This window comes from Cydia strobilella, chromosome Z, assembly GCF_947568885.1.
Source record: "Cydia strobilella chromosome Z, ilCydStro3.1, whole genome shotgun sequence".
Lineage (NCBI taxonomy): Eukaryota > Metazoa > Arthropoda > Insecta > Lepidoptera > Tortricidae > Cydia > Cydia strobilella.
The window spans coordinates 16,385,170-16,412,268 of NC_086068.1; the positions used below are offsets into that span (position 1 = coordinate 16,385,170).

The following is a 27,099-nucleotide window of genomic DNA, read 5'->3' on the forward strand; positions in this document are numbered from 1 at the left end:
GTTGGCAACCGAGCCCACCATTGTCAGCACCCAGTTTGGCCACATTGTAGGAGGTGGCTTACCACATCTGGTAGTCTGTAATAAGGTAGTTTTAAAGTGTACTTGTGACACTGAACTTTCAGAATCCTTGTCAAAATTCTGGCAAGCTGAGAATGTTCCTCAAACCTTTAATGAAGGGTCCTCAGATCATGAACTATGTGAGGATATATTTCAAAAGACTGTTCGGCTGAAAAACAATCAGTTTCAGGTTGCACTTCCACTTAAATTGCCTATTGACATGATTAAGGATGAATTGGGTGACTCATTTCACTTTGCCTTAAAAAGATTTATAAATCTTGAGAAGAAATTTCATCAAAATCCTGAATTCTTTGCCGAATATAAGAAATTCATTCATGAATACTTGTCTTTGAATCATGGGCACTATGTAGACATAGAGATGTATGATTTAAATAGAGATGCAGTCTATTTTCTGGCGCATCATGGAATTATTAAGGAAAGTAAGACCACCCGTCTCCGTTCTGTTTTCGACGGATCCATGAGAACGAATAAAAAGGTCTCTCTCAATGATTTTCTATTAAACGGACCCACTGTTCAAAGAGAATTATTCGACATTATTCTTCTATTTCGTTTTGGTGATCATACATTCACCACTGACATCAAACGCATGTTCAGAAACATACGTGTATGTGAGGAACATACTTCATTACAAAATATACTGTGGAGAGACTCTCCCAAGGAAAACATTAAATGTATAAGGCTGGATACAGTAAGCTATGGTCTTAAAAGCAGTAATTTCTTAGCTACACGTTGTCTTGATGAACTTGCTACTAGGCATGAAACAGATCTGCCTTTAGCATCATTTATTATTAAAAATATGACTTATGTAGACGATATACTTTACTCTGACAATGACTTAGATAGGGTAATTGAGGCAAAGTCACAATTGCGCAAGATTCTGAGTCTGGGTAGCTTTGAAACACACAAGTGGTCATCCAACAATGGCATAGTATTGGCTGATACACCTTCAGCTGAACAGCACTTTGATGAGCTAGAATTGCAAAAGGCTGACTGTAGTTTAAAGGCACTAGGACTCAATGTAGTTATTAAAGAGGACAAATTTAAAATGTCATGCCCTGAGCCCTTCAATCCTAATAAGCTTACCAAAAGGGACATTCTCAGCTATATTAGCAAATTTTATGACCCCATGGGCCTCGTAAGCCCTATCATAGTAAGGGCCAAGGCTATCATGCAGAAGATATGGTTGTCAGGCACAGATTGGAATGAGGTGCCCCCTCCAGATATAAAAAGTGAATGGATCGAGTTTGCCTCTAGTTTAGCGGTAATGGAACCAATTTATATAAACAGAAACATTCATGTTGATCATACAGACACTGTGCAGATTATAGGGTTCTCAGATGCCTCCAGTTCCACTGCTTATGGCTGCTGTGTCTATCTGCGCGTCTCTGATCATGAAGGTAAAACCACATTACACTTGCTCTGCTCTAAGTCCAGAATCACTCCGACTAAGCAAAAAGGTATTACTATTCCTAGACTTGAAATGGAAGCTGCCTTACTACTTTCAAAGCTTGTTGCACGGGTTTATGGCACGCTTAAAATAAAACTTAGCATCAATGATGTCTACCTGTTTGCCGACTCACAAATATGCCTCGCTTGGCTGAATACAGAATTAACAAGATTGCAAGCTTATGTGGCGAACAGAGTCAAGGTGATAAAAGAACTAACAGGTGAGTTCCACTGGCTTTATGTGAATACCAAGGACAACCCGAGTGATCTAATCAGTCGAGGTGCCAGTCCGCAAGATCTTGCTGCTTGTAAACTGTGGTTTTTTGGGCCCGAGTTTTTGCATGACAGTGAGTATAAATTTAAGTATAATTTAGATTCGCCGAAAGACTTACCTGAAGTCAAACCTGCAACAGCGGTTACCAGCCACGTGACCTCTGATGGGAACGGTATACCAGACAACGTTTTCGAGAAATTGCGCAAGTATTCTAGCATCCATAAAATGACAAGGGTTCTAGCTTTCATCTTAAGATTTTGTAATAATATTAAGGCTGACAAGCCAAAGCTTAACAAAGATTTCTTGTCAAGCAGCGAACTGCATGATGCTCTTATGCTTATAATTAAGTACGAACAATATATTAATTTTAAAGATGAGATAGATTCTCTACAAAAAGGGCAAACTGTCAAAGGAAAGCTAGTCTCATTGAATCCATTTGTTGATAAAAGAGGACTACTGCGAGTTGGTGGCAGGTTACACCACTCTAATATTCCATACTTACAGAAACATCCAATAATTTTACCAAAGAACTCTGTAATAACTAAACTTATCATTGCTAGTGAGCATTTGAAACTATTGCATAAAGGTCCTACGCTAGTACTTACTAACTTGAGTCAAAGATACTGGATTATAAATGGATTGAATGAAGTGAAAAAGATCACTCAAAAATGTATAACATGCTTTAGACAAAAAGCTGTAGCTGCCAAACAGCTTATGGGCTCCTTGCCGGCCGAGAGGGTAACTGCAACCACTCGTGCATTTGTTAAAATAGGAGTGGACTTTGCCGGTCCGATTAATGTTAAATTATCACGTATACGAAAATCTGTTGTTGGCAAAGGCTATATTTGTGTTTTTGTATGTATGGCAACCAAAGCGGTTCATCTCGAATTGGCCTCTGATCTTACCACAGATACATTTCTAGCATGCTTGAAACGTTTTATATCCAGGCGTGGTATACCAAGTGATATTTATTCTGACAATGCTAGTACATTCAAATCTGCAAGGAACCACTTATATGAACTGTATAAGCTGCATTCTGCCAAAGCCCACCAAGAGTTAGTAAATAATTACACTGCCTCTAAAGGTATAAATTTCCATAACATTCCATGTTACTCTCCTAACTATGGTGGACTTTGGGAAGCAAGTGTGTCTCTTACCAAATACCACTTAAAAAGAATATTGCAAAAAAATGTATTAACTTATGAGCAATTAAATTCTTTAATAGTGGAAATAGAATCGATTTGTAATTCTAGACCACTTGTATCTATATCATCAGACATTAATGACTATTGTTATTTGACACCTGGCCATTTTATTATAGGAAATGCCTTAACAATGTATCCTGAAACAGATATAGTTAATGTACCACAAAATAAACTAAAATTCTGGCAACAATGTATTCAGTTGAAACAGTCCTTTTGGAAGATGTGGTACAAACAGTATCTTAACACACTTCAAAATAGACCTAAATGGCGTCAGGCTAATAAAAATATTGATATAGGAGATCTTGTAATTTTGAGAGAAAATAATTGTCCCCCTATGTCATGGCCCATGGCCAGAATTACTAAAACCTTTCCGGGGCATGATGGTTTAGTGAGAGCAGTTGAAGTCCGTATGGCGAATGGTAAAACACATACTCGCTCTATCACTAAAGTAAGCCTGCTCCCTTTAGATGATAGTTAAATAATTTAAGATAATTTTACTTTTAATTTAAAATAACTCTATTACAGCTATTACTTGTCTTGTATTAAGGAAAATATTGCATTATTTGATAGAGGCACCATTGTATGTAGCTGAGGTAAATGCTCCAAATGATGACTAAACCTGTTTGCGAATATTTTGTATTCAAGATATTTACTTTAATATTAAGTGTGATTTCATGATTTTGCCTGGCCGCGGAACATGTTGACAGCATTGCCAACATTAAGAATGAAATTAGTGATACTGTCTGTGGTACGCTCGCGGACCACGCATTGTTTGTAAGTTATCTGTGCTCCCTCTCTTTCTCTCAGCACGCATCAAGAGCGGTTGTATCAAAGATTGTAAAATGTGAAAGTTAATAAACGATGTAGAAAGTGAACCAAAACTATAATTTATAATACAGTCCATTAAACATAGGTACCCAATTCAACATGATTTACCTACTGATTTATTATTTTTAAGATAAATATGTAGAAATTATAAACGTTGATTCTGTAAACATAACTTTTTTATCCGGAGATAGTATGTCTGATTCTCACGGAAGTAGGTATGCCACAGAAGTACTTATTCCTTTGAAAATATGTCGGTCAATCATCATCTTCCTCGCGTTGTCCCGGCAATTTGCCACGGCTCCATGGGAGCCTGGGGTCCGCTTGGCAACTAATCCCAAGAATTGGCGTAGGCACTAGTTTTTACGAAAGCGACTGCCATCTGACCGTCCAACCCAGAGGGGAAACTAGGCCTTGTCGGGATTAGTCCGGTTTCCTCACGATGTTTTCCTTCACCGAAAAGCGACTGGTAAATATCAAATGATATTTCGTACATAAGTTCCGAAAAACTCATTGGTACGAGCCGGGGTTTGAACCCACGACCTCCGGATTGCAAGTCGCACGCTCTTACCGCTAGGCCACCAGCGCTCTTAAATATGTCGGTCAATATAGTCCGGAATTTAAAAAAATGTCATTTCTGCTTCCTTGTTCTTCCGTTTATTCAGACATCCGTAAACAGAACAATATCTATAGATTTAGGTTTCGAAGGCATTATGTATTTTTAATTTTGCGCTAGTCGAGCGGCAGCCCATTGCCATACGCCTGCCCGGGAGGCGCGCCGGCCAAATGTACCTAAACTGCGAAGTGACACCCCCCTGGTAGCGTTACTTTGCATTTATGTAGGTATTAAAATAAAATGTTCGCATAGCCTTTTTTACCAAATCCTTAAAAGGTACACAATTGTTTTCTACTATTCTATTGACCCTGGTTTACGGTACTACACACTAAGTCACATCGATGACGATATACATATGAATGTATACAATAAAATATATTTATATTTAACGTACCTAACATATATTATGAAACATGATAAAATGTTAAAACCATTATACAAACAAATGCAACAAAATAAACAATCAAGTAAATGAATAATATATTTTCTTTAAAATAGAATCAGATATGATACTTATTATTAAAACGAACAGTCAAGCCTACACTAAGCTGTCATGTAGCAGGATCGGTAATATATTTACAAAAAATCAACAAAAATAGATTTCATACAGTTCCATTATCAAAATATACACAGCCGCATAATATTTTAAGAGCACAAACACATACCACAATACATATAGGCCACTGCAAACTCTACTGCGTTCAGATCTAAGGGAGGTCAGACACGACTTTTTGCAGCGATTAATACACGCGTTTCGTGAACGCGCGACTGAATCGCTGCATGTGCCTTGGCACATATGCAACGCACGAGCGACACAGTGGCGATACAAACGCGCGACTGTTGTTATGCAGTCGCGCTATTTTATAATTCGTTTTTTTTTAGCATTAGATAGAAAAGCTATCTTGACGTCTTTTTTTTAAATAACTTTTGAAAAATAAGTCACGGCAAATATCTTACATTTATAAATCATATACGATCTTTTACATTCTTTTGCTTTCATACGTAATATAAACTAATTTTTTAAAAGCGTTTTTTAAATATTTTTCAATAAAAAGACACGTCAAGATTGTTTACCTTTTTTTGTAATGCTAAAAAAACGAACTATAATTCAGCATCGTTTCTGCATAGATGCAAACGCGCAACTGTTTCGCGCTACATCGGGTATAGGAAAAGTGGAGGGGGGTGCCGCTTCTGAATGAATTCTACATCGGGACTGTATCGGTACTGTATCGCGACTGTATCTTGGCTGTATCGCGACTGAATTGCTGCAAGAAATCGCCGTGTGCTACCACCTCCCTAATCATTCAACTCTGTATTGTGCACTCCATGTCGGCAGCCACTGGACTGTTTCAACATACATATATGCGTTTCTGACTAATCTGTCAGTTTGTCTACAAGATTTCCATGACACACTCGTACAATCGCCGTCAAAATATGTTTACATTTTTCGCTTTATTACAAAGGATTAAGACGCAAAAGTGTAAACATATCTTTGACGTCGACTGTTACATATTTTTTCACCTCAGCAGGTCGAACAAGCCTACTTTCCTCACTCCAGGGAGTGAAACAAAGTAGCTTTTTAATTTAGTGAAGGCCATGAACTGCCACTTCATACTTCTTTTATTTTTTTGTTACTGTATTATTTTGTGTAATTCGAAATACATTTTAACCTTTAATATGTTCTCACTACTGAGGTGAAAAATCATATGTGCAACACGAGAGCAAAGTTATTTTACATCTCGTGTTTTTGAGTCCCTCGCTACGCTCAAGATTCTAACTTAGAATCACGCTTCGCTCGTGATTCAATTATCAGGACTCAAAATAAACACTCGCAAGAAAAACCAACTTTCCTCTCTTGTTGCACAAATAACTATAGTTGCGTTTGCAGTAGCCCTTAAGTTAAACAACACAAGTCGCTTTTTAGGGTTCCGTACCCAAAGGGTAAAAACGGGACCCTATTACTCCTGTATCTCATGAACCGTATTGGCTAGACAGTTGAAATTTTCACAAATTATGTATTTCTGTTGCCGCTATACATATAACAACAAATACAAAAAAGTACGGAACCCTCGGTGCGCGAGTCCGACTCGCACTTGGCCGATTTTTTTACTTCATAAACAGCAAATTCATTGATGTGACGCTTAAACGAAATATAATAATAACTCCACCGTTTCGTCGAATACTAAATTAATACTACTGCTGATTTAAAAATATTAACAATATACCTAATAACAGTTTTATGGCATGATTCAATAGCACTATTTCTTTTTGCTAAAAAAATCTTATGTTATCTCGTATAAAAGGACCCAAATTAGAACATACATGAGCAGGGTGACCTTTATTACTACGAGAACTAAAATATGTATAATATACAATAAAAAAATAATTCTTCATAATTTTACTACAGTATTATGAAACAAGCGTCGTAAAAAGAAAATGGAAATATCACATACATTTTCATTGGTATTGGCACACATGCAGAACATCTACGTCGGTAGTATGAGTAGAGGTAGCGGAGATCAAAGGCGATTTTCGTAATCGCTTTAAAACCTCCAAGTGGCCTACTAATCGACATAAATTAGTCAATCATGAAGGCGTCAAATCAAATGATCACTATAGGTATGTTAAGTATTTATGAGAAGTGATCATAACAATAAGACCAGTTGCTTCATTACCTGGTACAGCCTGGTAAGCTAGGGTAACATAGCCTGTAACCTTACCGGCTGGTGGGTGTGGGGAGTCACTGTGGCGGGAGCGGGTGTGGCGGGGGCGGGGGCGGGGGCGGGGGCGGCGGGTAGCCGGCCACGGCCAGGACGCGGTCCGACTCCTCGTACACCAGCTCGCCAGGAAGCCGTGGCGGGTTTCTCTCTGTTTCGTTGTTTAGGTATGGGTTCGTCACCTGTAACACCGCAATTATAATAACACGTACTTGGCCATACTAATATTATTATAATAAAAAAACCGGACAAGTGAGTCGGACTCGCCCACCGTACTTTTTTTTAGTACACAAACAGTCATAATAAACATGTTACATATGTATGTTTAGTATTTGTTTTTATAGCGGCAACAGAAATACATGTGTGAAAATTTCAACTGTCTAACTATCACGGTTCGTGAGATACAGCCTGGTGACAGACAGACAGACGGACAGCAGAGTCTTAGTAATAGGGTCCCGTTTTTACCCTTTGGGTACGGAACCCTAATAAAACATATGTCCATACATAGAGACTAGAGAGGCATCGACAGTGGAATACGGTACGGTACGGTAAGGTCTTGTAAACGACTCAGTGTTCGATCTCAGACCTCCTGCAGCTTCGGCCTCGCTCAGAAGCTCCAAACCATAGTATAAACAAGGAAAAGTATGTTATCATCATACAACGCACCGCGCGCGACTTGTATGTGTGCGCCATAGTATCTATGCGTCGCCGCACGCACACTCAAACAAAATCTCGACCCGTTTCTCAGTGCGCCAGTCGAGATTTTATTTGAGTGTGCGTGCGGCGACGCATATACTATGGCGCACACATACGAGGGGAGTTCAATAAAAAGTGAGAATGAGTATGTTATAAACAACTTTTAATAAAAATTAAATTTTTCGACATAGTCACCTTTTAGCATAATACACTTAGTATATCTTTTTTCTAAACTTAAAATTCCATTTTTAAAAAAAGGTCTGATCTTGAGTACTTAAAAAATCTTGTACTGAAGCGACTACCGCGTCGTCGTCTTCAAATTTCTGGCCCCTCAGGTATTGAACTTCTTTTAATCTCGGAAATAGATAGAAATCACTGGGGGCGATCTGGTGAATACGGAGGATGCTTAAGGATATAGAACTTAGCATCACGAATTGCGGCCATTGCAACGGCGGACTTGTGTGCCGGGGCATTGTCCTGGTGGAACAGCACAACTTTCGAGAGTTTACCTCGCCATTTTTCGCGGATCTCATTGCGCAATGTTGCTATTTGTTTGGCATATACATGCCCGTAATAGTAGCTCCATGCTCGAGATACTCAATCATTAATACCCCTTTACCATCCCAAAAAACAGAGCCCATGACCTTACCGGCAGATGGGCCCACCTTGAATTTCTTCGGAGTTGGAGATGATGGCCTTTTCCATGTCATAGACTGCAGTTTCGTTTCGACTAATGATGGAGCCATGTTACGTCCATTGTTATAAATCGCGCCAATAAAAGTTCCCGGTCTTGCTGTACAAAGCGTACTGCGTGCTGGTCCAAAGCTTCTTGACACATCAACACTCTAGTTTGTTTTTGCGTGTCAGTAAGCATTCTTGGTACCCAACGCGCAGATACATTTTTCATACCCAAGCGATCATGTAAAATATTATGCACGCTCCCCGTTGAAATCTTTACATTTTCAGCAATAAAACGAACCGTGAAACGACGATCCGCTTTAACTAAGTTTTCGATTTTTTTCACATTTTCTTCAGTTACTGCTGTAGTAGGGCGTCCGGAGCGGGGGTCGTCCATGGTCGATGTTCTTCCACGTCTAAATTCGGCACACCAAGGTGCGACTGTCGAATACGGAAGAGCATATTTCAGTATTGGTACGCTAATCAGCGCAATTGTGTACGATGGGCTAGTGCACGTTCACTCGTATGGTTTAGAGTGTGGCGTAAGACAAGGAGGATTGTCTTCGCCTAAACTCTTTAACTTGTATATGGATGGGCTTATATCTGAGCTCAGCAACACGCATGTGGGATGTCACTTGGATGGTGTCTGTGTAAGCAACATCAGCTACGCAGACGACATGGTGTTGTTGAGCCCATCGGTGAAGGCACTGAGAAGGCTCCTAAATATTTGCGAGTCCTATGCGAGCAGACACGGATTACAATATAATGTAAAAAAAAGTGAATACATGATCTTTAAGGCTGCCGGTAAAAGACCGGAAATGCCACCTCTTAATGTGCCGGACATTTGTCTCAACGGTGCACCATTGCAGAGAGTCTATAGTTTCAAATATCTGGGGCATTATCTAACCGACAACATTAAAGATCATTTAGATTTTGAACGAGAACTGGCGGTGAGGAGTAACATGTTGGGCCCGCAGGTTTGCTCGTTGCTCGGATCAAGTCAAAATCACTCTATTTAAAGCGTTCTGTCAGAGCTTCTACACGAGCAGCCTGTGGTTCAACTGCACTCAGAAGGCTGCTCAGTGCCCTGAGGGTTCAATATAATAACGGCTTTCGGGCGTTGTTGAAGCTGCCCCGCTTCTGTAGTGCATCTAAAATGTTTGCGGAGACACGCACAGACGGGTTTCACGCCATCGTGCGCAAAAGAACTGCCTCGCTAGTTAGTAGAATGCGGAGCATCTCTAACGGCATCCTAAAAGTGTTTATAGAAAAGCCTGATTCGCCCATGCACAAACACATTAATAACTTAATGATCATGGGTAGTTAATTGTGTAAATTTTAATTTAATTGATTTTATTTATTTATTTGTGAAATCTAGTTTAATTGATTTTAATAATTTATTGTGAATTTTGATTGTATTAATTTAATTTATTGTAAATTTTTATTTCATTAATTTAATTTATTGTAAATTTTTAAATTAATTTAATTTAATTAGTATTTTAAATATTAACAATAGATTTTAAGTCACCATGTACCTAACAACAATGGGTCCTAGTTACCTTAATAAAGAAATTATATTATTATTAGACCCTAAATTGACTTGGTCCGTAGAAAAAATTTTCAAACACACGTATTTGATAACGGCGCGCAGTTTAATTTTTTCCATTTTCGCTAACGTACTCAATAGCATTGCAAAGAAATGACCGTTTTTTTTTTAAACCAAAGACAGATCGTTTTTTAGGGTTCCGTACCTCAAAAGGAAAAAACGGAACCCTTATAGGATCACTCGTGCGTCTGTCTGTCCGTCTGTCACAGCCTATTTTCTCACTACTGGACCAATTAAGTGGAAATTTGGTACACATATGTAAGTTTGTGACCCAAAGATGGACATGTAACGTAAACACATTAATTTTAACTTTTGGGGGGTGAATGAGAAAATTAAAAAATAAAGTTTTTCAAACTATATCGTGTTATATATCAAATGATATAGCTCATTGTGACAATCTCAAATATATATTTTTTATAATGTTTAGATTAATAGTTTAGAAGTTATTCAAGAAAATAGGCAGAAAATGACCATTCCCCCCCCCCCTTTATCTCCGAAACTACTGGGTCAAAAATTTTGAAAAAAATACACAAAATAGATCTTTACCTATAGATCACCGGAAAACCTACTAGAAATGTGCAGTCAAGCGTGTGTCGGACTTAATTACTTAGTTTTTGATCCGACCCCTACGGGTTTTTTAAAGACATTTCACATAAAAAATACATTGTTTAAATTGTGTAATGTACGGAACCCTTGGAACGCGAGTCCGACGTCCGACTCGCACTTGGCCGGTTTTTTTTTCAAAGCAATCAGCTAGATAGATTAGCTTTACCGGCTAGTATTTAATTTCCTAATATTGAAAGAGTTTGCAATTTGCATCTCATTCTCACTTTATATTGGACGCCCCTCGTACAAGTCGCGCGCGGTGCGTTGTATGAAGATAACATACTTTGCCCTGTTTATACTATGTCCAAACCTTCAGCCCTACACGAAGCTCGGCCAGAGGCTGTGCGCGTCCTTTGGCCTATGCAGAAAGAACCTTGAACATCCTGGCCTTTAACGTGTCCTATTTAACCATTTTGTTTTCATACGAAATAATTCACTCCCAAACATGACAACATTATTTTACGCTTAACAATTGCTTAGATGTCTATTTTTAGGGTTCCGTACCCAAAAGGTACAAACAGGACCCTATTACTAAGACTCCGCTGTCCGTCTGTCCGTATGTCTGCATCTCATGAACCGTGATAGCTAGACAGTTGAAATTTTCACAGATGATGTATTTCTGTTGCCGCTATAACAACAAATACTAAAAAAACCGGCCAAGTGCGAGTCGGACTCGCGCACCGAGAGTTCCGTACTTTTTAGTATTTGTTGTTATAGTGGCAACAGAAATACATCATCTGTGAAAATTTCAACTGTCTAGCTATCACGGTTCATGAGATATAGCCTGGTGACAAGACAGACAGACGGACAGCGGAGTCTTAGTAATAGGGTCCCGTTTTTACCCTTTGGGTACGGAACCCTAAAAAGTATGGAACCCTCGGTGCGCGAGTCCGACTCGCACTTGGCCGGTTTTTATAATAATAGTATTTAAGAACTTTTTTTAGGCCGGCTTCTTTTTGGCTGTGTATTCATTGTGTTTGTATTGATAGACAGTAGACTATATAATTATATTATCATGGGATATGCCATAGACGACACATGAAGGAGATTGGCAAACTGTCGGAATGCTCCTGTTACAAGAGTAATGTACAAAGATGGCGGTACTCACAGCGGGCAAGGGCTCCAGCATGCCGAGGCGCGCCAGCAGCAGCTGCTCCTTGACCTGCCGCAGCTCCTCCTGCTGGCGCACGATCATCTGCTGCAGCTCCTCGTGCTTCTGCTGCAGCTGCTCCTGCCACGGCCACTAGCTCGCATCATCACAATACGTTTCAATACCGAATGCCAATGGCAACCATTCGTATTGGAGTTGCTAACGATACAACTTTAAATGCGGAGATAAACCTTCTATATAGTGTGGAAAAAATGTATGGGCCATGGAGGGAAAGTGCCTTAAAACCTTAAGTTAGCTCATTTTACTTGAATGAAACATTCTTTTATAAAAAAAATCAAAACAGCAATCAGATTTTTTTAAATTCGCTCGTCTCACCCAGGAATCGAACCGGTTAATAATTCCAAAATATAAACACTCGCTATTTAATTCTACTAGTCGATACAGTTCTGTTAATGATAACATTTCTCCAAGAAACATTAGGTCTTACACTCGTCTGTCGTACAAAATATCCATAAAATCGAATATTTAGTACTCAAGAATATTTTTAGACAAGCGAAATTGGAAAAAAATATGAAAATTTTTGGATGCAGTTTTGTTTCTTTAAAAAAATAAAAGCCTAATAAATTACCTTTAAGTAAAATGAGCTAACTTAAGGTTTTAAGGCTCTTTCCCTCCAGGGCCCATTATTTTTTTCCACACTGTATATGATCGCTTGTACAAATATCCAATAGCTACCCAGCGACTCATAGTACAATCGGATTAAGTCTAACCTCGAAATCCTTCCAAAGTTATGAAATTAGGTATGTATGTTAATTAATGGTCTTTTTTCATATCCACACTATTTCACATTTGGGGACCTCGAGGAATCGCAGCCATCTTGGAAAATGTGTACCATCCTGGAGAAATTTGCGTTTTACTCTAAATATACGTTCTTTATGAAAATATGGTGGAGGTAGGCGTGGTGGCTTTCCTTGCCTCAGCGCATGGGACTTTGGGGCTAGTCACTCGTATATTGTCTAGCAATGGTGGCAATCCCCAGATACCTTTTGCTGCTGAAGCATATCTCAAGTGGTCCTCTATTTTTTTTTTATTTTTTTTTTTTTATTTTATTTATTAGGAAAACTTACAGCTGAAGTAACACGTTCGGTAATAACATAGAAGCAGTGAGCCAATTACAAGTTTCCACAGATAGATAAATATATTTGTCATGGTACTGAGCCGCCAAGCAATCCTGCCACTCAAAGAGGTTGGGATGACATATTGTGTAAGAAGGTGGTTACGGATTTGCTGAGCGAGGCAGTGCGCTTTAAGGCCGCATCTAGGTGTGAGTCAGGAGCATGGCTTCATGCATTACCTTCCCCCCAGTTAGGCACGCTGCTGGATAATGATTCTTTAAGGATTGCGGCTGCCTTACGGTTGGGGTCGAAGGTTTGCGAGGTGCATAGATGTATATGTGGAGCCATGGTTCAGGAGGACGGACACCATGGGCTTAGCTGCCAGAGGTGCGCTGGTAGTTTTTCGCGTCACCACGCGATAAATGAGGTAGTTCGCAGGGCTTTGATCTCGGCCAACGTTCTCTGCGTCCTGGAGCCTCCGGGTTTGTGCCGTTCGGACGGCAAAAGGCCAGATGGTCTTACGTTGGTTCCTTGGCAGAAGGGCCGGTGCCTCTTATGGGACGCAACGTGTGTTAGCACCTTTGCCCCGTCCCATCTGAATCACACCATCAGTACTGCTGATTCGGCTGCTGAGTAGGACGCAACGTGTGTTAGCACCTTTGCCCCGTCCCATCTGAATCACACCATCAGTACTGCTGATTCGGCTGCTGAGTATGCGGCCTAACAAAAGCATTTAAAGTACTCTGCCTTGGAACCAACATATGAGTTCATACCGGTGGCGGTGGAGACTGCAGGATCTTGGGGTGCGGAGGCTAAGGAGTTTGTGTGGCAATTGGGTCGGCGACTAAGAGAAAGGGGTTGCGATCCCCGCTCCGGATCGTATCTGGTCCAACAGATCTCCTTGGCAATTCAACGGGGCAACGCTGCCAGTGTCATGGGGACTTTTGGACCGGCTACGGTCCGAAGTGGGGACTTGGCCTAGTTTAATTTAGTGTTTAAGATTGACAAAGCCTGTTGCGGATTATATCATTTGTTAGTAGGTGACGAAGCCTGTAGCTGATTTATTGTTGTAAGCACTTGACGAAGCCTGCGTTGCTGATCATGAACTGTGTGTTGTATATTATACATTTGGATATAAATATGGTGTAAGGCAACATTAAAGCTTATTAAATTCTACACGATTCTTATTAAGTCCTAGATATCTTTGCGGAAAAAATACGTCTTGTTATAGAAAATAATAGCTGAATCCAGATTTAGCGCTTATACCCTTTCAGGGGATATTCTCTTAATATGAAACTTGGAGAAATATGAATTCCACTTTTGTGTATACGTTTGTACACGTTCTACCCCAATATCAACATTTTACTCGACTGCGACTTAAACAGAAAGTAGGGTTATGGGTTTAAATACTAAAAATCAGTACATCCTGTAGCTCAGGATACTGGACGGATTTTTTTAAATGACATCGGTAGATTCCTCTTGACCTTCACAACCTGTTTACACTTGTTTTATTAAAATCAATACAGCCGCCTTGAGAGGATGTTGAATAGTAAATCATATTTTGACTTCTAGCGCCTAAACTATTGAGTGGATTTCAATAAAATAGACATCAGTAGATCCATAATTGGTACACAAGTGCTATGCAATACATATTTACTAAAATAAATGGAGGAAAAATGTTTAGGACTTGAAAATGTGACAGCAAAAACAGATTTTAGGTCTTAAATGGGGTTTAAACAATAGTGACAGTAATGAAATTTGACACCTACAATTTCAGGGATCCCTGTTTGCGTGTTATAAAATAGGAGCCTTGGGGGACCACAGGGATCAAACGCCATCTTGAAAAGTATTTTTTGGTTTTTCTGTTTTTCTCGGAATATCTGGGTTTAATGTGAATACTGTGTATGGCAAAACAAAAGCTTATTAAGTTTTACACAAAAAAGGTATAAAACACCATGTCCCTAAAACGGAGCTTTCTTCTAGAAATATGACTGTTTCGTGTAGAATTTAATAAGCTTTAATGTTGCCTTACACCATATTTTCATAGAGAACGTATATTTAGAGTAAAACGCAAATTTCTCCAGGATGGTACACATTATCCAAGATGGCTGCGATTCCTCGAGGTCCCCAAATGTCAAATAGTGTGGACATGAAAAAGAGACCTTTAATTAACATAATTACCAAATATCATAACTTTAGAAGGATTTCGAGGTGAGACCTAATCCGCTTGTACTATCAGTTGACAAGCGTAAAGCGCAAAGGTATATAAAAAAAAACTACATTGAAAATTAAGATTGACATTCCGACGTAGAGTTACAGAGACCTTCCGCATTTAACTTTCTTGATGTCATATTAATTGTAATCTTAGTTTCATTTCATGGTCTCATTAAATTTAAAACTTTATGACTCATGAGGAAAGTCTTGCGGTATTGTCATTTTACTTTTTTCGAAAGCGAAAAATTTATATATAACAACCAGATTGGCTTTGACGTGAAGTATTTAGTGGGAGCATAGTCGAGTTATAGTACATTACTACAGAGGCCGGGAAGGAAGGGGTTGCCGGCCGAATAGAATATACGGCCGAACGTAGTGAGGCCGGATAGTTATGAGGCCGACAACCCGTTTTCACGCCGATGTATGTATAGTGCTTTTCTCAAACGATTAATATAGGGTCCTGGATTTTCCCCAGACTACCATCCCCCCACACAGTCCTTACGCTCTAATGACCCTAGTGCGTAGAGCCCAAGTCAGGTTAAAAAAAAAAGTTTTTTTTAATAGGCGTATTGGCAGAATGTCATAAACGAACCAAAAAGTAAATATTGCTTATAGTTTTTTTTAATGGCTGAATGCAATGACGCTGTGCTACAATTATATGTGAAATAGAAATTTAAAAAAAGCCACTTCCCGGCCTAGGCCTGCAACTTTGTATGAAATTTCATTACAGACCTCTCGTCTAGCCGCGCCTGAAACGTAATTCCCAGCCTAATATAAAGAACGTAATATCAATATTACATAGCATGTTTGAGAAAAAGAAATTTATGTAGCTTATTTCAGCCCAGTTTTATACTATCTCCCAAGTTATTCCTTATACCGATATCTTTACCTCAACTACGTTGCCACTAAAATACTGTTATACTAAAATCAGTTGAATTTCAATGAATAGTGAATGATGACCTCACCTGCATCTGCGCCTGGTCGGGCGTGACAATGACGGGTAGCGAGGGCAGCGACAGCGGCAGCACGCCGGGCAGCGCCGGCACCACCGACACCATCGGCGCGGGCACGCTCACCGCGCCCACGTACGGCGCCGGCTCCAGGTACTGCGCGCCAATCGCGCGCTGAGGCACCAGCGTCGGCTCGTGCTTGAGCTGCGAGAACGTCATCAGTCCACCGTCACCATAACTGGCTAACACGGTATTTCGTAACGCACGCTTCTAATTGAAGGAAAAAAACTGAATTTATTAATTAAGTTAACCAGAAATGTAAACACATTGTTAGTAAGTTGAAACATGCTGAATATTGTATACTATTATAAGTCTACTTATAAGTAGACTTTTTCGATGGTCGTGTCGTCGATCGGATCGAATGGTCGGCTAAATAGTTGTGTTGTAATTATAAAACGAGGTTTGATCATGGCAATACTGGTATTCTATTGCCGGGGTAGGATCACCGCGGCCTTCGAATATCGAGATTAGCAATATGACGACTCGGAGATGGCGTAGCCGTAGTGCATAACGTTACCTATCATTATCAATAAATACTGACCGTGCGAGTAGTGTGCCGCTGCGACGAGCGCGAGTCGCCGGAGAGCGAGCCGGTGTCGCAGCCGGGCGCGTACCGGCTCGGCTCGGCGGGCGCATAGCGCGACGACTCGGAGCTGGCGTAGCGCGTGCACGCGCGCGGCCACGACGTGTACACGGACGGCGCGCCCGTCGTCGCCGTCGTGCCCGTCGAACTGCCTGACGCCGACTTCACTGACGCCGGCTACAAATGTACAAAGTTTATTATACAAGAAAAACACTAAACAAAGGCTTGCTATTAGTACTATGCCTTATGGGAAACGGCCGAAGAGATAGTTCAGATCCGGAAACCGCCACCAACTTTTAGTATGTAGTTGGGCATGGTATCGGATCTCTAAAACTGCCGGGAGACAGCGGCGCCGGTCATCTACTTCAGCGGAATGACGTCAACAAAATGACTCCCGCCTCGTTGCGAATATTGCATATTGCATCCAAACTATGCATTGCACATACACGTGTGGGGTATTAAACAAATGCCAATTAAATATGCTATATTTCATTTCTACACTATGTACCAAAATATACAATAGTTTAAGAACAATTTAAAAAGAAATAAAAATCATGAAAAAAAAAATCGATTATTTGAGTTTTACAACCAAGCCAAAAGTCGGACGTTAAAGCAATGTACTACAAAATTAAAGCTGATGTCTCAAGCCATATACTAATATCAAAAAAATTAAAATCAGACCGAAAATGTGAAAATTGTGCATCAAAATGTAGGTTGGTCATTTTCAGGATAATCCGCATAAGCTTCTAGTATGTTATTAGCAATATAAAAAGGATCATAAAACTGCTGGGAGACAATCTCTATAGTGCCTGAGTGACAAATAATGGCGTCATACATGTGACCACTGCCGAAATTTGCAAAATCTAAATTATAACTATACCATGAGTTATATGTACACGTGTGCTACATCAGACGAAAGGTTATTAAATATATTATGATTCGAGAAAAAACACTTTTTATGAAAAAGTTCATATATAGGTATGTATATATTTTATAACTCAACTAAAAACGTTATAACAATGTTGCGTATAATATAAAAGAAACCAGTTATTCAACTATACCTTACAGCTTAAAATTTTAATTTCCGATAAAAACTATGGAAGTTGTACCAAAATAACTAAAGCGCGCCAACAATTCTACCTTAATGCGCTCATATTATGCAAAGAATAGTCCTAATAAAATTATCGGGTATTAAATGAAAGAACATTACATAAAACACATGAAAACGATGTTTTGGAGTGAAATCATAATTTATAAATTGAATTTGAAAAAATAAAATAAAAAAAATATTGACATAAGCAAGTACAAAATAGGTGTTGAAGTCCCTGACTTCTGAGCTAGGTAAGAAACCTGTGTTACAGAAGTCAGTGTGTGCACAAAACCTAAATTTTAACCGACTTTCAAAGGAGGAGATTAGGTACGAAACGAAACCGTTGTTTTGCATATTTATCAAGCAAATTCAATTTATAAATTATGATTTCACTCGAAAATATCGTTTTCATGTGTTTTATGTAATGTTCTTTCATTTAATACCCGATAATTAGGACTATTCTTTGCATAATATGAGCGCATTAAGGTAGAATTGTTGGCGCGGTTTAGTTGTTTTGGTACAACTTCTACAGTTTTTATCGGAAATTCAAAATTTTTGCTGTGACGTATAGTTGAATAAATGGTTTCTTTTACACAACATAAATATAACGTTTTTAGTTGAGCTATAAAATATATATATATATATACACGAACTTTTCTCATGAAAAGTGTTTTTTCTTTGTTTGTAGCTCCTAAAATATACATTGTTTTTATAAATAATGTAGTAACGAATCATGATATATTTAATAACCTTTCGTTCGATATAGCACACGTGTATGTATGACTCATGGTATAGTTATAATTTAGATTTTGCAAATTTCGGTAGTGGTCACATGTATGACGCCATTATTTGTCACTCAGGCGCTATAGATATTGTCTCCCAGCAGTTTTATGATCCTTTTTATATTGCTAATAACATACTAGAAGCTTATGCGGATTATCTTGAAAATGACCAATTTCGATTTTTTTAACTTTAATGCATTTGTTCTAGCAAATACCTACATTTTGATGCATAATTTTCACATTTTTGGTCTGATTTTGATTTTTTTGATATCAGTGTATGGCTTGAGACATCATCTTTAATGTTGTAATTAATTGCTTTAACGTCAGACTTTTGGTTTGGTTATAAAACCCAAATAATCGAATATTTTTTACATCATTTTATTTCTTTGTAAATTGCTCTTAAAATATTGTATATTTTGGTACATAGTGTAGAAATGAAATATCGAATATTTAATTGGCTTTCATTTAATATCCCACACGTGTATGTGCAATGCATAGTTTGGGTGCAATATGCAATATTCGCAACGAGGCGGGAGTAATTTTGATGACGTCATTCCACTCATTCCGCTGAAGTAGATGGCCGGCGCCGCTTTCTCCCGGCAGTTTGGTAAACCCAATACTATGCCAAATAACATACTAAAAGTTGAAAGCGGTTTCCGGATCTAAACTATATTACCATAAGGCAGTGCACTATATGGTGTATTAATCAATATAGTTCAGTCAATTTTGTAAGTTTTGCTATACTACACATTCTAGACAATACTTTCAGGGGAGCGTCCACCAGATATGAGAGAGAGAGCAGTGTGCGAGAAGAACAACCAATAGGAACGCCAAGAGAAACGCACACACCACTGCGCGCTTATCTCTGGTGTGTGCTCACTGCTCAACCTCACTTGAAGCAAAGACCTATACCTATAGTTATAACTTCGTATAAGATGAATAAAGTCTGAGAAAAAAACGAGCCTCAGAAATCATGAAAATTTTATTCTCGCACAGATAGCGCTACCACCAATACTAACCTTTGGCCTATTCTCGTTTAGATGGCGTTGAACGTTTCGTTTGTTATTTAACAATTTAAACACATATCAGTGAAAGAACATGGGTCACAATCATATAAAAATAAAAAATACAAAAATGGTACAGGTGGGGGACTATTTCGACTGCGGGAAATTTTAACTAATCGAAATATCTTCCATGTTTTACATTACTAACTAGAGTGCCATATATGTCCAGATAGCGGAAGATTGTTCATAATTTTACCACGGATGGTGTTAATAGACTGAATGCTTTCTGAGTTACGTGGCCATTTTGTTTTCGACGAAATTCTTTGTGGGCACGTGCGAGTTGGCTCTTTAAATATTCTATAAAATAGTGGTTTTAATGGATCTTTACAAGTTTTTCAAAGGTGTCCTATATTTATAGCCTATTCTATGATTGTATGTCACTGAATCTAATGTAGTTTATGTTTTAATAATATGTAATTTGGCGATAGTTTAAATAATCCCGCTAAAATTGAGATAGCGGCTAATTTCGTCTATTTGGTAGTTGAAATTACCCGTCCATATTTTATATTAAATTGAACAAACACTAGTGATGTACACGATTCCATGCAAATATCTCATTTAAAAATACTGACTCTGTAAAGGACTATATTTTTATTATATTAATTTTAGTATGCATGAAAGGAGATCGTCGATTTTCTTAAGCGTTTGCCCCCCCTCATCAAATTGAATGTATCTGTATACATAGTGTAATATACATATGGAATTAATTAAATATAACGGGAATTTTGAGAAATATTGCAAAACTTGAACTTGACAAGAAAAAGTTTTAGTTGCAAAAGTGTTTTTCATACTATTTTGAAAAATTGCTTTTTTTATTTAAGGTATTACCGTTCCTTTTAAACATTTGACAGATTGAATAAATGGATGTGTTTTGTTTAATAAAAGTAGCATGATAGTCGTAGGGTAGACTGGGGACTATTGAAACACTTAATGTTTAACCGCCTGTAACTATTTATTTTTACAGTTAGAAGGGTATGCGCGTATATTATTAAAGGTTAATTATTTAGTTTTAAAATAAAATTTGTTTCAATGGCCTAGCGCCCATGGTTATGTAATGATCCCTATTATATATATATATATAAACTAAAAGAATGTGGAAGAGTGGTTCAATTGACCCTATAGGTGTGTTAATTGAAACACTATGTGTGTACGTTTGAAACATCTTAATATACCTCATGTGTTATTTTTAATCTTTTTTAAATAACTATCACGGTATTCAATAAGATCAGCAAAAAGTATGGACTTAAAATAGGTACAATCAAAGATAGATATAACTCCGTAATAGATGGATACAGTCTAAGGAAAAAACGTGCCTCGAAAATCACGTAAATTTGATTCTCGATCAGATGGCACCACTAGTTTTGGCCTACTCTCGTATAGAGGGCGTTGACTGTTTCGTTTGTTATTTATCATTTTAACGCATACCAGTGAAAGAATATGGGTCAAAATCATATAAATAATGAATGCAAATAAAAAAATAATTTATCCATATTTAAATACATTTTAACGTATTTTTATAAATCTTCATTTTTAGTTTTAAAGTATGTCGATAGATGGCAGTGAATTTACAGTGGTTACTAAATATATTATGACAGTACCGCTCTATCTTATTATATCTTCATTGGTACAATACACATTAATGTTGAATTGTTGATATTTTAAATTTTTAGGAAGAAAGTACCTACCAAATGTAAGCCTAAGTAATTAAGTTTTAAATATTTCATTTTTGTGACATACAGTCAACAGTCTATGCTTTATTCTTAATATGGATTCGAATAAAAACATCATTAAAAAAATATGTGTTAACCTGTAGACATTAAGACACATTATCGATTGATTCTAATAGACATGAGTCCCATCACTACTTACTATGGAGACCAGTTGAAATTACCCCGCTTAAATCTATTAAGTCTTTTTTGCACAAATAAACGTAGCTACATAAATAAACGGGTGCAATATAGATCGCTTACACCATGATTAACCACAGGAACTCAGGTTTAGCTATGCAAGTTCAATGTAACGAAACTTATTTTTGCCTTTTTATATAAAATGCTCATTTTAAAGTATACACTCAACATTTTTGGATGTGTCTGAAAAAATAAAACCAAGATAAATGATCTATAGTATGATGTACTGTAAATAGTAGTTTTCGGTGGTCAAAGTTGCACTTTATAATATATATATATATATATGTATACATAGACAGAGAGAAACATACTATCTTTGTCTTACACTAGTACTAGCACCCAAAAGAAAAGGATGAGTATAGTTTTTCTTGTTCTTATTTACTCACAATTTGGTTGTATGTACAGTTAGGGGCAAAAGTGAGTCAATAGTAGTACCTTAGTAATATACAGATATATTAATAAGAGCCAAGCATGACTTAATTGCTTTAAATACAACTTATAGATTATGAAATGCTCTATCAATCAGTTCACAAATGATCTGTCTATCTATGATCTATTATGGTTTTTTACTAACCTAAAAGGCTAAACAGTAAAATTCATACTTTTTTGTATCCCTGATATAATTACCAAACCTGTGTATGAAAGGCAATACCTAAAATTATTAAATCAGGGAATGAGTACCTGTACATAAGCACCTGATATTTATTTCGGCAATAATTACTAGAATATATTTTTGGTTTAAGAGAGTTGCTGTTTATTGCAAAGACGCGTAATTAGTTTGTCTTATAATTGTAGCACATTTCACATTCCCATAGTTTTTTTAAATTGAAGTAAAACCAAAATATCTGATTTATACCTGTTGGTTCAAAGGGAGTTTAGGTAATATAAGTCATGATCTTTAACTCCGACTTAACCTCCTAAGACCCCGCGTACAAATTTTTGTACATATTCCAAAATCTATTTTGAACTTTTGTTGTTGAGTAACTAAGGGTTCCAAATTCAAAAATAAAACAAATGCTTCTGGGTCTCAGGAGGTTTTAACATAAAAAAATGTACACATTGTCTATTATTAGTTTATTTGTATTTATTCGAACTTAACGTGTATCAAGAGATATAAAGATCTCAGAAGAATTTTATGTTATGAAAACCATGAATTAGACTACCCGCCAATCATAGAGGGTGGTGCAAAAAAGAGTCAATGTTAAAGACGTTTTAAAAATAAAATGCTATATCCTATTTTAAAATTACTAAATACTACGATATTAGCCATAACACCATTAACACCTATAGTAAATATATCCTTGGCGCTGTGGGCACGACTAAATAGTAACGACGAGTCTAGATGTTCTTGGCGTTCAAAAGGTTAATAAATGATGATTTTCGTCATGCAAGAGTAGGTACTATAACTCGCTCACGAAGAGTTCCGTACCATTACGCAAAACAATCACGTGTATTGTATGGGAGCCCCACTTAAATATTTATTTTATTCTGTTTTTAGTATTTTTTGTTATAGCGGCAACAGAAATACATCATCTGTGAAAATTTCAACTGTCTAGCTATCACGGTTCATGAGATACAACCTGGTGACAGATAGCCGGACAGACAGGCAGGCAGACAGACGAACAGTGTAGTAATAGGGTCCCGTTTTTACCCTTTGAGTACGGAACCCTAAAAATCACTGAAGATGTGCCTCCGACTTGCTGTCATTGGGCATAGGCCACCTCCGGCACCACCGGCTCTGCCTCGACTCCCCTGCTTCCCACTCTCGTTCCAACTATTTATTTCAATAAACAAATGGTCGGGGTAATGAGACGAACGTACCCGCGACACGGCAGAGTAGGAGGCGGTGTAGGAGTCGCACGCCTCGGATATGTACGCGGGGGACATGTCCGCGACCGGCTCCTCGGGCGGCTTCTCCGCTTTGCTCTCCTTCGGCTGTTCTGCCACCACCTCCTGCACCGCCGGCTCCGCCTCGACACTTTCCTGTTTCCCGATTTTTGCTACGTCGGCGTAACTGTAAAAAATACATAATTATTTAATGAAAAAATAAAACTGGTGAACCATTTGAAGTGGCTAGATGTGGTTATTTTTTTTCCAATCTGAACACTTAAGCGCTCGGTTATTTTGTGCGCAAATCGCAGCGTTAAACGCATGCGATCAACGGAATATATTTTTCACGAAAATTATTTTGAATATGGCATTTTCAAAATTCTTATGGATTCGTCATGTCTGTCTGTCTGTCTGTCCGTCCGTATGTCACAGCCACTTTTTTCCGAAACTATAAGAACTATACTGTTAAAAGTTGGTAAGTAGATGTATTCTGTGAACCGCATTAAGATTTTCACACAAATATATATAAAAAAAACATATTTTTGGGGTTCCCCATACTTAGAACTGAAACACAAAAAAATTTTTTTCATGAAACCCATACGTGTAGGGTATCTATGGATAGGACTTCGAAAATTATATTGAGGTTTCTAATATCATTTTTTTCTAAACTGAATAGTTTGCGCGAGAGACACTTCCAAAGTGGTAAAATGTGTGTCGTCCCCCTGCCCCCTGTAACTTCTAAAATAAGAGAATGATAAAACTAAAAAAATATACGATGTACATTACCATGCAAACTTCCACCGAAAATTGGTTTGAACGAGATATAGTAAGTAGTTTTTTTTAATACGTCATAAATCGTAAACCGCAATTTACCTTTCATTCAATCAACTCGAATATAAAAATAAAAAAAATAAAAAATACGGAACCCTCGGTGCACTGGCCGGTTTTTTTCTGTAGTGATGCACTGGCCTTTTTTTTCCAAAATAGGTACTTTTAATGTTTTTCTTACTCAGAATCACGAGCTCCTTCGTTCCTACTAAGAGGAAAAAAGCGTCCCAAGTTTTATTTTTCCATTCCGTTACCATTTTTCAAACACTTTGCACGGCCAAGTACGGCGGTAACGAAATGGAAAGTACGTAAAATGTATGAAAATATTAGGACATTGTTTCTTTCCTAGAAGCATGGAATCGGCTCATGATTATGGGCACAAATAACATAAAATTTACATATCCTAAAAAAAAGCCCAGTGCATCACTACAGAAAAAAATGCCTTAAATTTTGTTTTATAAATATATGATCGGTTGAGCTATTAATAAGTTTTTATTAAACATTACTGATCTTATTAAAATGACGTAAGTGCCGTGAAGATTCGCTCTTTAGCTGGTACGCCTTTTTCTATTGTATGAAGGTACGGAACCCTCCATTATGCGTGGTCCAACACGCACTTGGCAGGTTTTTTAGGGTTCCGTACCCAAACGGTAAAAACGGGACCCTATTACTGAGACTCCACTGTCCGTCTGTCTGTCAACAGGCTGTATCTCATGAACCGTGACAGCTAGACAGTTGAAATTTTCACAGATGATGTATTTCTGTTGCCGCTATAACAACAAATACTGAAAACAAAATAAAATAAATATTTGTGGGCTCCCATACAACAAACGTGTTTTTTTTGCTGTTTTTTGCGTAATGGTACGGAACCCTTCATGCGCGAGTCTGACTCGCACTTGGCCGGTTTTTTATATTATTCCCACTCAGAATCATAAAGCTCTTTCGATGCTAATACGAGGAAAAAATTGTCGTTAAAATTTCATACAAATTTTGTTTGTCTATTTTGTTAAGGCGGGATTCCATCAGTGTGCGGCACAAGCATTTTTGTACTGAATATACTTGTGCCGTACATTGGTAAAATCCCGCCTTTACGGGCCAAAACGTAACCAATTAAACCAAAAAATAGGGTTTTTTTTTTGTAAAATTGGAAAAAGCTTATGAAGAGCAGAAATAATAATAAAACACCCAATTCTAACACAAAAGTCAAAGGTATAACTTTAAATAGAAACGCCCATCGACGTGGAATCGGCAAAAGCTGATAGGAAATAAGAGCCAAAACCAGGTCGCGTCGTGAGGCGTCGGCCGAGCCGAGCCAGCTTGCGATAGGCTTACGTCAAACGGACGCGTTTCACGCAGTAAACAAGGGTACCCCTTACATCATATACTATGAAGAAAACATATTTTTTTTATGTGCGTTTGACGCATTGCTTCTCAAGCTGCGGTTTGGTTTTGGTCAGTGAACGTAAATATACATGGAAACATTCTGCCCGCTCAATTGTAGCCCAACGTAAGCTGCCCTAAGGTGGGTGGTACTTACAAACTACCCAATTGACAACTTTATTTCGACCGAGATGACAGTCAGTGACGGATGGCTAAATCAGTTTATAAAAACAACGTTTTTTTATAATTAAAAATGTCTTCATGTGTCGTGAAGTAGTGCAGAAGTTATTTTGTTCATACCAAGGACAGTGGAATCACTTTTCACGTGTAAGTAAACAGATAACTTCAGTAAAATTTGAAATAAATATGATGCCGACATGTTTTCAATACTACCGTGCTAAGCTAAAACGTCGTAACTGCATATGACTCCCATAACAACATACGACTTTTTTAGATTACGAGAATAATAGGGATGATATTATGCCAAATGAAGCAGACTATTTTATTAACTTATATTTGATTTAGATATTTTCTATATTGTAATAAATTCCTTCTTACAGATTTGTATTTTTCTTTTCTCTTTCATGGGATGGAGCTATAAAAAACTACCTAGTTATTTCAAATAAACAATCAAATTTGGTATTGTCATTTTACATTGTAGTATTTGTTATACTTTCCATTCAGATTCCCACAAGATCCTATTCGCAGAGAACTATGGAAAAAAGCTGTCCAATTAGAGAGACAAGAAACTGATTGGATGCCTGGCATGAGATCTAGAATATGCTCTATGTATTTCAAAGATGAAGATTTCCACTTGTCAAATAAAGGGTTCACGCAGCTTAATAAATTTCACAAATACAAACATTATCTTAAAATGTTGATCATTTGATTTGAATCCACCAAAATTAGTGTAATAGAGATAACTATTATTTCGTTTACCTGCTTTGATTACAGGCTCTGTAAACGTAACGTCTTATTTAAATGAAGGCGTTATTGTTTATGTGTGCTAATTGTCCCGAGAATTTGAATGGTAATGTTCTCAAAGGCGGCTTCCAGGTATATACGTTCACCGGTTTTGGTACTTAGATTACCTGATGTAAAATGATGTGCGTCCAACGCAGCGTTTATCGGTTAAACAATCGCGCCCTTGAACAGACAAAGGATGATAGCGGCAAATGGTGAAAACGGCAATCAACATGATGACAACAGACTATTTTATAATCTAACTGTTACTAATTATTTGTATAATGATATGTAGGTATACTTACTTCACAACACGATGAGTACAAACTACGAATTCTGGTTTCGAATTCCATTGATGGTAGGTAATGTAAAACCGTGACTGCAACCAAATCCATTGCTGGCCTTTGGTCAGGAACCGGTAGTAGCAAGACGTTAGTTCTCCTTTTTGCATGACTGTAAAAAGCACATAAGAGAT

At 37.8% G+C, this 27,099-nt stretch overlaps 1 protein-coding gene across 4 annotated transcripts in view; it reads right to left on the bottom strand.

The window, feature by feature from the left end:
- Nucleotides 1-4,232: 4,232 nt before the first annotated feature.
- LOC134754243 (circadian locomoter output cycles protein kaput) overlaps nucleotides 4,233-27,099 on the bottom strand; it is a 43,190-nt gene continuing 20,323 nt past the window's right edge. Inside the window, exons 8-13 of one of the 4 annotated variants that reach the window (XM_063690440.1) lie at nucleotides 26,930-27,077; nucleotides 23,445-23,637; nucleotides 16,739-16,957; nucleotides 16,153-16,341; nucleotides 11,856-11,972; nucleotides 4,233-7,343 (exon numbers count right to left, since the gene is read on the bottom strand). In XM_063690440.1, coding sequence (XP_063546510.1) covers nucleotides 7,185-7,343; nucleotides 11,856-11,972; nucleotides 16,153-16,341; nucleotides 16,739-16,957; nucleotides 23,445-23,637; nucleotides 26,930-27,077 — 1,025 coding nt within the window. In that variant the 3' untranslated portion in view covers nucleotides 4,233-7,184. Of the gene's footprint in view, nucleotides 7,344-11,855; nucleotides 11,991-16,152; nucleotides 16,408-16,738; nucleotides 16,958-23,444; nucleotides 23,638-26,929; nucleotides 27,078-27,099 lie in introns of all 4 variants that reach the window. The other 3 variants (XM_063690439.1, XM_063690438.1, XM_063690437.1) reach the window with 3 other exon arrangements.